At 41.3% G+C, this 12,059-nt stretch overlaps 1 protein-coding gene across 1 annotated transcript; it reads left to right on the plus strand.

Annotated features, from left to right (window-relative positions):
- Nucleotides 1-9,284: 9,284 nt before the first annotated feature.
- Nucleotides 9,285-10,238, plus strand: LOC308519449 (olfactory receptor 7A10-like; the record flags this gene model as incomplete). The annotated part of the gene is made up of 1 exon (XM_081091434.1): nucleotides 9,285-10,238. The coding sequence occupies one exon, from the start codon at nucleotides 9,285-9,287 to the stop codon at nucleotides 10,236-10,238; it is 954 nt and encodes a 317-aa protein (XP_080947560.1).
- Between the last annotated feature and the right edge of the window lie 1,821 nt (nucleotides 10,239-12,059).

Below are 12,059 nucleotides of genomic sequence, written 5' to 3' on the forward strand. Positions count from 1 at the left end.
GGTAGGGATTTTTCCCTGAAGTTAGGGAGGGGATAAAACCCCTTAACTAAGTGCCAGGCGAGTAGTTAATCACTTTAACTACAAACAATCACACTTAAGCTACCTAATCTTTACTCCCTGGAATGGAGATAAGAAACGCCCTAACCTTTGCAATAGAAATTGACAGGATTAAAATCAGCTGGTATAAATACAGATGTAACAAGACAACAAAAACCGGAAACTGGCTGGAGAACCTGGACAGAACCTGGCGACAGAACTTGGCTGGAGATCTTGGCTAGGCTGCTGATCAACTGAACGCTGTCTCCATGTCATTCTTTTTCGCCGACTCCATCCACATCTTTGGGGACCCCTGGACCTGCTGGGGTTGGACCCCAGCAGTTTTATCATCTTATTCAAACAGTGTCCAGAATACCTACAATAATACCTGGGAACCTTGATTATCAAGTATATATGCCCCAGTGGCTTCTATATGGATATGAGGCAGGAGAGAAAGAAACCAAAGCCCCCACTTCCTGGCATGATCAAAGAGAAAACAGTTTATGACAGGAAACCCCCTGCAGTGGTTAGAGGTCACAACAACAAGGACTGACTAGAGATCGCATTGAATCTATACATTGCTTTGGGTATTTTTTTAATTCAATCTAGTAAATGTGAAGATCTAATTGGCTTTATTAAGTGATTCAGGAGGCAGACAGCATCCCATCTAACAACTAAGCGAAATTTCTGAAGGGTTGTACAAAAGTAGAAGGTTTTACAGAAGAAGAAAAAAAGAGTAGTGTAAGGGGGCTATTAATAACAGAAAGGAAAGGATTTGGCGGGGGGCTTGACATCTTTACTTTGGGAGATGAGAACAGGAGGGTTTTCTCATGCAGATTCCTTCTTCTTTCTACAGGGATGGAGAGGGCCCATGTGACAGATTACCTTACTGGTGCTTGACCAAAAGATTCCAACCTGGTTGATTAAAATTGTATTTCTGGGAGATGTAGAAACTTCCATTAGGTCCAGTATTAAATCTGGGTTTGGCATCCTAGACTTTTAGAATGAGTGATGCCATTTTGAGCCTGTGGTATGGTGTAACAATATTAATTTTTCCAATTAGTGAGAAGAGTATACCTTTCCATTCTTATGTCTTTATTCATATTTTTTAAACATATTTTTATTGATTTCAGAGAGGAAGGGAGAGGGAAAGGGAGATAGAAACATCAATGATGAGAGAGAATCATCAATTGGCTGCCTCCTGCACACCCTCTACTAGGGATCAAGCCCACAACTCAGGCATGTGGCCTTGCTGGAATCGAACGTGGGACCCTTTAGTCCACAGGCCAATTCTCTATCCACTAAACCAAATGAACTAGGGCTGTTTTCATATTTCTTTATTGATTTCAGAGAGGACAAGAGAGGGAGGGAGATAGAAACATTAATGAATGATGAGAGAGAATCATCAATTGGCTTCCTCCTGCACATCCCCTACAGGGGATCAAGCCCACAACCCAGGCATGTGCCCTTGACCAGAATTGGACTCAGGCCCCTTCCCTCTGCAGCCAACGCTCTAGCCCTTGAGCCAAATTGGCTAGGGCCTTTTTTTGTGTCTTCTTCAATAACATCAAGCAATATGTTATAGTTTTCAATGTACAGGTCTTTCACTTCCTAAGTTATGTTTACTCCTAGTATTTTATTCTTTTTAATGCAGTTGTAAATGGGATTATTTTCTTAATTTCTCTCTCCAAAAGTTTGTTATGAGACACCACAGATTTCTGTAAATTCATTTTGTATCCCACAATGTTGCTGAATTCATTTATTGGTTCTAATTGTTTTTATTTTAAATAACTTATTGGAGTGAATGAATGAAATAAACTGAATGTATTTAAAATGCAAACTTTTCTGAATTAAAGGAGCCATACAGAAATTAAGAGTACATGAAATCAACCAGATCCTCTGCTTCCTTATTTCTGGTGGTGATGTGAGGTGATAAACCTAATTCAGTCAATTTCATTAATAAATAAAATATTTGGTGAGTCTAAGAACTCTTTCACAGGTATGGAGTCTATGTATGCATACATCTGTGTACACCTTATATGATTTTCTTTCTAATAAACACATAGACATATATGTCCAACACAGACTCATTAGTATTTTCACCTTGAAAGTTTAAAGAAAATTTGAAAACATTGGAGAGAATAGAAGTTAAAAGAACAAATTATTAAACTCACATGAAACTAAAAGAAAGTAAAAATTTAGACACGAAGATTTAAAGTAGAATTGCTGAAGAAGATGGTGGCAGAGCTGGTGGAAGTTGCTCTCTCTTCCTCCCAGCCCTGAACTGGAATCACAACTAAATTATACAAAAATCAACCTAAGTAACCAACTGAAAACAGCTGAACAGAAGTCTTACAACCAAATATTTGCAGAAGAAGCTACATCGAGACCAGTGCCATCTTTCCTGGGGCAAACACTCCCCTCCAATCTGCATCAGCCTAAAGGACTGCACAAGCCCCACACTCCTGCCCCCCTGCCATCCTGTCTGAGCTCACACCCCACAAAGGAGTGTGCTGTCTGAGCCTGTACTAGGAATGGGGAGGCAGTGATCTTATTTCTAGAAACTCATATCAACGCAAAAGATAATTACTTGAACTTGCATAGCAACCTTACGTTGTTTACTATGTTTTCCCTGGTAACCTCCCCCCATATCTGACTCCCTTCCCTCAACACCTTTTTCTGTCTTCAGTTAATGATGGTGGTTAAGGTGGTATTTTCAGGAGTTACTTAGTTTTTCTAGTTCTCTCCCACATATATAGGAGGCATACATGTTATTAAACCTTTGTTTTTCTCCTGTCAATCTGTCTTTTATTACAAAGACTGGAGGCCCAGTGCACAAGATTCATGCACTCGGGAGTGGGAGGGGGCGGGTGGTCTCTCGGGCCAGCCTGCGCCCTCTTGCAGTCCGGAAGCCCTGGCTGGGGGTGTGTGAGGGGGATGTCTCGCAGTGGACATCCTTAGCTCTGCCATGGAAGCGGGAGAGGCTCCTTCAACCGCTGCTATGCTAGCCAGCCATGAGCCCGACTGCTGGCTGAGCAGCACTCCCCGTGTGGGAGCTCACTGACCACCAGGGGGCAGCTCCTGTTTTGCGTGTCCGGCCCCTGGTGGTCAGTGTGCACCACAGATATCGGTCTATTTGCATTACCCTTTTATTATGTAGAATGTGTAAGCCAAGAACCCAGAAAGGTATAGGTTAAATTATTTCTCTGCCCCTACAGAACAACAAGCTATCCAGCTGTGGGCAAACTACGGCCCGCGGGCCGGATCCGGCCCGTTTGAAATGAATAAAATTAAAAAAAAAAAAAAGACCGTACCCTTTTATGCAATGATGTTTACTTTGAATTTATATTAGTTCACACAAACACTCCATCCATGCTTTTGTTCTGGCCCTCCGGTCCAGTTTAAGAACCCACTGTGGCCCTCGAGTCAAAAAGTTTGCCCACCCCTGGATACCATATAGCTTAGGGAAGCAGAAGGCTATACCATCTAGGTTTGCATATGTGCACTTTCTGATTCACACTCAATGACAAAATCGCCTGTGGATGCATTTCTCTGAATCTGTCCCTGTTTGCTAAGCAGTGCATGACTGCACATCTTTCATTCAAAATCTTAAGCAAACACAATTTTTGGTGAAGATGGCCTACAACTACCTACCCCTTACTCCACAACAGGACCAAAACTTGCTACTCAAAGAGTGGTCCTCAGACCAGGACTGCAAAATCAACACTTTCCTGGGACTTATGAGAAATGCAGATACCCTGGGGCCACCAGCATCTCCTGAATCAGTATTTGAACTTGAACTAGAATCTTGGGTGATTCATATTGATAAAGACTAACAGCAATCTAAGCAAACATAACCAGTCATGAGGGTCTATGGGAGGGGATAGCACTAATGGAATGTCTCACACTGTATGTAGTTGTGAGAGCCCTACAAGAGGAACTCTATGTTTATAAAACCCCATGGTCCTAACTGCCCCTTCCTTCTTCCTTCCCCCTCTATAAGTACCCCTCCATCTTGGCACACAGGCTAGAGTGTGCATGTGGCTTGTCATATCTACATGCATGGTGGTCTATGTTTTTTTTTGGAGGTAAGTCATATTTGTTTAATATAAGGATGGAAAGTCACAGCAGTGCTTGGAGGGTCAGCGCTGAATGCCAGTTGGTGTGTTCTCAGGCAGTGGAAGTGGTGGAAGTGGCCATTTCAGGTTCCCCATTGGCCAGGCCCACATGCCTCTCCTGGGTCACCACCTCCCCGCCACTCGGTCATCACTGGTGGTCGAGCCATGCCAGTCTGCTGGTTTCAAATCTCCATGCATTTTCCTCATCTTTCTCTGCCTTGATGCTCTTACTCATTCTTCTCCTCCACGGAGCCTTCGCAGATCTCCTCTCCAAGCTAAGGACCTCAGACTTGTTTTTAAATGTTTTTATTGATTTTTAAAGACAGAGGCATGGGGAGGTTACAATACTTTCTTTTTTCCTGAATAAATCCCCTTGGTGATGAAACACCTAGGCAATAATATTTTTTAGTCAATAATATGCACTGTGAAGTTGGAGAAGGTCTCATCTAGACTAGGAATTTTTACCTTCTAAATATAACATAATTATTTGTGCTGGGTATTGCATTTATTTGCCATTCTACCTTCAGATATTCCCTCTTTGGGAACCACTGCACAGTTTGAGAACTGAAAGCATCATGACAGATTCTAATCAAAACCTATTCCTTACTCTGATGATAATTTTGGGTTGGTCACTAAACTTCTTCAAGCCCCACTTCTGCAATGGAGCATGAAGGTCAAAATTGTATCACTTCAGGGAGAGAACCTTTATAAAATTTAAATCAAACAATGCTTAAAAGGTACTAAACTCAGATTGGATAGCATGAAATTATATAATTATGTCTCGTAATTAACAAAGGTCTTATAATGTGGGACTAAGTAGCAGCTCTTATCTTTTGATATAAGTATGAAATTTCTCATTGATTTGGCAAATGTGTCATGAAGGCAAGGAGGGCGGTGCCCAAGCTTTACATCAAAGTCACACAGTCCTCTGCCTTGTTGAAGAGAGAAATAGCAATTTTCTGGAGGTATCATGGGTTGTGCCCCACGACAGGTCAGTACTTTGAAAATCCAAGTTCCTAGTCAAGCCAGCTTCCTCAGTCTTGGACTTTAGAGAAAATGTAATTCAGAGTTGGGAAAGGTGCTGGGAGATGAGACCTCAAGAGGGTCATGGAGAAGGAGTAACAAAAACAGGATTCACTTAACTTCTAACCTGGTCCCTTGGGAACAAAGAATGGGCAGGAAATTTTTCCATTCTGTTCAGACCAGTGTGTCCACAGGGAAACTGGGTGCTCAGAGGTGGGAGCAACAATGCCAACAGCATCTAATGAGCAGTAAAAGGAGGAGTAATATCTCCTCTGCAGCAGACTCCCAACATGTGCAACGTTAGGCTGGTAAAGAACGTATTTGTTTCTTTTGGAGTCTTAAGTCTGACTCTGGAACTAGTGCTTGACTCCTTCCTGCTCTTTTGTCTGAGAACAGAGCTTCAGTCTCCAACATTAACCATCCAGGGAGCAATTCAGACTTCTACAAGGAGCCCTTCCTTTCAGAGACTCCCATCCAGGTGAGTCTGAGAGTGCAGCAGAAGCTGTGGGAAGATTCAAGGAGTGCATCCCAGAATTTCTCCATGAAGTAACCTGAGAGCCTAACCAGGCCAGCTCAGAGCTGAGAGACGACCACATCTGTGTGCTAGGTAGGCGAGTATACAGTTAATACATTTAGTGTGCTAAATTAGTTTTCTCTTAAAAACATTGCTGTTTGGCATAGAATTAGTTTATATATGTATAGATGGATTTAGGGGAATGGATGAAAATGTATTAATTTTGTGAGGTCAATTCTATCAGTCTGTCACATTGTGTCTTCACCAATTACTTTTAAACATAAACAGTTCTACATTTTTCACCTTGGCAAACACATTCTTCCACATTCAATTAATGATTTTTTCTATCTATTTTCTAAGCATAATCTATTTATGTTTACATAGGCAGAAATTATAACTGTAGATACTGCTTAATTCACTGCCTTTTAAAAGTATATTTTTGTGTGCTTTTTTCCACATCCTGCACATATATATAGAACTGGAGCGCCATATTGATGTAATTAAAATGTGTTGGGGTTTTTTTTTTGGGGGGGGGGGGGGCTCATTGCTTTTTTTTGAAATTAGTTTTATAATTTTATTCAATTTTATTAATGCCATTATTTGAATACACAATATTTAACTATGTTTATTTTCCCTGCCATTTTTATATTGTGAATATTCCATACCTTAACTTTTTTTCCATATGAAAACACACATTAATAAAACTACATAAATAAACAAAATCAGTGAGCTCCCTGCTCATTTGACCTCACATTATACAAAGAAGGCCCAGTATAATGAAATAAGTGTGCTATGATATCATATTCTCAGGGATAAATATGTGAAGAAAGGCGATCAATTGTTGTGGCATAAGCAGGATTTTTTTAAAAAATGTTTGGGGATGATTCATAAGTTGACAAGAAACAGAACCAGGACTAGTGCCCACCCATCAGTTGTGTCACAAAAGAGATCAAAATTCAAAGCCAAAAATAGCAAAGTAAAGATGCTACTGAGCCATATAAACACCAGAGTGACCTAATATACATGGAAGAGGTGCAGGAATCACAATTAGATCAGAGGCTGGGAGGGCGCTGTGATGAGGTCAGTGGCGCAATGAAGGTCCAGTCTGTGTGTTGTTCCTTGAGTCTGAGGTAACTTCAGCATCCACGCTGGCTCCCTCTTCCCGCTGCACCTGGTTCTCTGCCGAGGTCTTCACTCTTATTACTTTTCATTCATTAGTAGTAAATGGCCTTTTAAGCAGGTCTTGCATTGCTTGTGTTGAATTCCAGGTCTGTTTTACTGTGTCTCAAAATAAGACATGCCCTTTACATTGTGATCCAGCATTTTTGCGCGTACACACACACACACACACACACACACACACACACGAGAAAAAAAAGGGAACCATGAAATGATTATGTATGGACCCTCACTGTGTATGACACACTCTAATGCTTTCTTTTGTGCCTCCTTGATTCCATTCTATTTCATTCTTACAACTGTAATCTGCAAAGGGCTCCTGATCTCAGAACATTGAGAGCACTCCTCAAGCCTGTCCTCCACACCTAACTTCATAGAATCCTGTCATAGAATACATGTTTATTCAGCCACACTAAACTAAATCTAAAGGGGGAGAGAAGGTGTTTGTATAACATGCTATATGCCTCAGGTACTCACAGTCTAGCAAGGAACAAAGACATGGGATTAAACAAAAATGTCATCATGGGTGCCCTAACACTTAGATTAAGAGCATGAGAAAGTGACCTATTCCTGTGCTAATCTTAGAAAAAGAAAAGGTTCATGAAGGAGATGATTCAGTCTCTCTAAAAGAGGAGTTTGAGTTTGGAGGATGGAGAGGGGTGAAAAATTCCAAAAGACCAGTGGGGAGACCGCAAGCAGATTAAAGCAAGCCCATAAAGGCTCTGAGCCCTGAAGCTGTGGTGTCAGGTGAAGTGGACTCAGTTCAACGTTTAGGAGACCAGTGTGAGGGAGGCCAGGGCTCTGTGAGGGTGGAGCTGTCTGAAAGTTCACAGACACTCATGTTTGAAGCTATAGAATTTTGGCTTCTATCTCCAGTGAGGTATCACTAGAGAAGGAATTTAAATCAGAGAGTTCGATGATCATCTTTAAAGTTCTCTCTGAGTCAATGTGAATATTTGGCTAACGGGGTGCCTGCCTGTTAGATGGGAGAGATGACAGGGAACTGAAATATGCCTGTGGAATTGGAGACCGAGATGTTAGGAAGCAATGAAGACATTTGAGAGGAGGAAGAAAATAATCAGCCTCATCCCATCAGAGTGGTAACCATTCATTTACCAACAAGAAGGAAGTACACCGAGTTCTTTACATACAGTATATTGATTATCTGTCCACCATCATAGGCTGTTGGATACTATAATCCTCATCATCAGGTGAGGTTATTAACAATTATCAAGCTGTAGCCCTAACCACTTTGGCTCTGTGGATAGAGCATGGATCCAGGACTGAAGGGTCAAGGACACATTTCTGGGGTGAGGGCTTGATCCCCAGTAAGGGGTGTGAAGAAGACAGCCGATCAATGATCCTCTCTGATCATTAATGTTCCTATCTCTATCTCCTTCTCCCTTCCTCTCTGAAATCAATAAAAATACATATTTGAGAAAAAGACAAGGGGAAAATCTTAAAAGCAGCAAGAGAAAAACAGTTAGTTACCTACAAGAGAGCATCCATATGACTCACAGCTGATTTTTCAGCAGAAAACATGCAGGCCAAAAGGGAGTGGTAAGAAATATTCAGTGATGAATATCAAGGACCTATGACCAAGAATACTCTACCCAGCCAAGCCACCATTTAGAATTGAAGGTCAAATAAAGAGCTTCACATACAAGAAAAAGTTAAAGGAGTTCATCACCACCAAAACAGTATTATAGGAAATGTTGAAGGGTATTCTAAAGAAGAAGAAAAAGAGAAGGAAGGAAAAGAATAATGAGGAGGAGGGTGAGCAGGAAGAAGAAGAAGATGGGAGGAAAAAAAGGAGAAGAAAAAGATAGCAAATATGAAGAAGAGAATGGCAATAAAAATATATCTATTAATAATTGAAACTAAAATCAAGGTAAATGAACAAGGAGTCTAATGAACAAAATAAACTGATGAGTAAAATAGAACAAGAGGAATAGAAATATGGAACAGACTGACAAATCTCAGAGGGAAGGGGGAAGAGTAGGGAAGAGATTAACCAAAGAACTTATATGCATATATGCATTACCTATGGACACAGACAATAAGATGGTGAAGGCCTCCAGTGGGATAGGAACTGGGTAAAGGGGGTAATGGAGTTGAAAAAGGAGGACATCTGTAATACTCTCAATAATAAAGATTTTTTTAAAAACGAACAACAACAAAAAAACCTGTGTAGTCCATGGCCACCTTGGGGAAAAGGTCTGAGGAGGACAGAAATTCCTAATCAGAAGTCTTGGGTTGGGTTTTTGTCGTAAAGGGGATGATATGTTCAAAAAAAATAGATATTGATTACTTTATTGCAAAGTATAATTGTAGCATTTCAATTATGTTAGTAATATTCAATGATTTAAGAATGATCATGCTACTTTTTCTTTTCTACTAGTCACCTACACCACATGGGACAAAACAATGATACCCCAATTTCAGAATTTCTTCTCCTGGGATTTTCAGAGGAACCAGCACTGCAGCCCCTCATATTTGGGCTTTTCCTCTCCATGTACCTGGTCACTGTGTTGGGAAACCTGCTCATCATCCTGGCCGTCGGCTCAGACTCCCACCTCCACACGCCCATGTACTTCTTCCTCTGCAACCTGTCCTTGGTAGACATCTGTGTCACCTCCACCACCATCCCAAAGATGCTGGTGAACATCCAGACACAGAGCAGAGTCATCACCTATGCAGGCTGCATCACACAGTTGTATTTTTTCATACTCTTTGCAGCACTGGATGACTTTCTTTTAGCCGTGATGGCCTATGACAGGTATGTGGCCATCTGCCACCCCCTGCACTATATGGTCATCATGAACCCCCAGCTCTGTGGACTGCTGGTTCTGATGTCCTGGATCATGGGATCTCTGAATTCCTTGTTACAAAGTGTAATAGTGTTGCGATTGTCCTTCTGTATGGACTTCAAAATTCCCCACTTTTTCTGTGAACTCAAACAGGTCATCCAACTTGCCTGTTCTGACACCTTTCTTAATAACATGGTGATGTATTTTGTATCAGTGCTTCTGGGTTGTGGTCCCCTTGCTGGTATCCTTTACTCTTACTCTAAGATAGTGTCCTCTATACGTGCAATCCCATCAGCTCAGGGGAAGTATAAGGCATTTTCTACCTGTGCATCTCACCTCTCAGCTGTCTTCCTATTTTATGGTACAGTCCTAGGAGTGTATCTCAGCTCTGCTGCTACCCACAGCTCACACTCAAGTGCAGCAGCCTCAGTGCTGTATGCTGTGGTCACACCCATGCTGAACCCCTTCATCTACAGTCTGAGAAACAAAGACATAAAGAGGGCTCTGAAAAGATTCTTTGGGATGGCAGGTAGAAAAGGGACAACCATCCTGAGGTAGAAAAAGTCCTCCAAGACTCAAAACCAGAAATTGAGATTCTTCCATCAGATTTTAGTTTTCAAACTTATTCCTTGTATTCTGTCCTTGAATTTCCTTTGTTTGTTTCAATTCTTCTATACAATTTAAGTAACCATTTTATTAAGCTTTATGCTTTGTCTGTTATATAGACAGTTGTTCCCTTTGTCATTTTTTGTACCTTCACAAAGTTTTTTCCAACCCAGATCAGAAATGTTTGGAAGGTGTCATTTAATTCATTGGCAACATTGATGTCTTAACAATAATTTCTTCTCAAATGACTTATATCATTGTAAGTAATTTGTTCTTTGTTCATCATGTGTCCTTCATTCTTTGTACATCGGTACCTTAACTGATCTTCCTGATACTGTAGATTTTATGGTTGTTCCCTATAAGTCTCAGTCTATTGATTGTGATGCAATAGGATAGGAATGCCTGGGCAGTGGCCTGGGTCCTACAACTTGTTCCTCAGACCAGAGTAAATGTTGTGACTAGATGGATCCTTATGGTCCTTATGATTTCAACAGCCATCATGGAACTATGAATATGTAAGTTTTATTACTCACAGGTCCAGCATGCCCAAATACCACACACGAGAGTTGGAATTAGAGCAGGAGGAGGAAAAGCAGGATCACCCCTGTGGTCAGTTATCCAGGTTACTCAGGGTTTTCTACAAGGGGAATTTTATAATATGTCAATCTTGTGTAAAAATCACAAAAGTTTTGTGTTTAATTCCAAATAAACCTTGCTTCCTAGATATATACATTTTTTAATGTGAACTTCCTTCCTTTGTTTATATTAAAATTGCTTCTAATTAAAAATAAGATTGCATATATTTCAAGTTCCAAATCAAATCCTATATAATAAAAGGTAATATGCAAATTTACCCTAACAGCAGAACCACTGAGAATGACTGGTCACTATGACACACACTGACCACCAGGAGGCTGATGCTCAATGCAGGAGCTGCCCCCTGGTGGTCAGTGTGCTTCCACAGGGGGAGCTCTGCTGAGCCACAAGCCAGTCTGATGGCTGCAAGCACAGCGGTGATGGCGAGAGCCTCTCCCGCCTCCTCAGCAGCACTAAGGATGTCCGACTACAACTTAGGCCTGCTCCCTGCTGGCAAGTGGACATTCCCTGAGGGCTCCTGGGCTGCCAGAGGGATGTCTGACTGCCAGCTTAGGCCTGATCTCCCGGGAAGCAAGCCTAGGCCAGCAGGTGGACATCCCCTGAGGGGTCCAAGACTGCTAGAGGGCACAGACCAGGCTAAGGGACCCCTCTAAGTACACAAATTTTTGTGCACCAGGCCTCTAGTTAAAAATAAAAGGGGAACTTCGTGGGTGGTGGCATCATGAGTGCTTATGTAGTAGCAGTGTCATACATCTGGCAATATGATTATCTGAGATGAATGTCTGTGAAAAAAAGCTTAGTCAGGTACTAGTGCTATAAAAATGCTACTGTATTTCATACATAATTTTCAAGTTTTACTTTCTTATTTAGCTGAGGGTCCACTTGTGGCAATTATAATAAGGACCAGAAGGGTCCATCTAGTCACATAGGGATTGGTCTCAGGAAAAAGTAGTAAGACCTAAGCCAGTGCCCAGGCATTCCTAACCTATTGCATCATTATCAATAGACTGAGATTTATAGGGAACAATCATAACTACCATAGTTACTGGCAAAACTTGATTACCAAATATCTCTCTCCCAGTGAAGTCTACATGGAAGCATACATGAGAGGTTCAGAGACAAAAAGGGACAGCAAGGTACCCTTTATATGACATTCTGAGCTAAAGATGAGGTGAA

Source organism: Myotis nattereri (genome assembly GCF_964212035.1).
Source record: "Myotis nattereri genome assembly, chromosome: 5".
NCBI classification, from domain to species: Eukaryota; Metazoa; Chordata; class Mammalia; order Chiroptera; family Vespertilionidae; genus Myotis; species Myotis nattereri.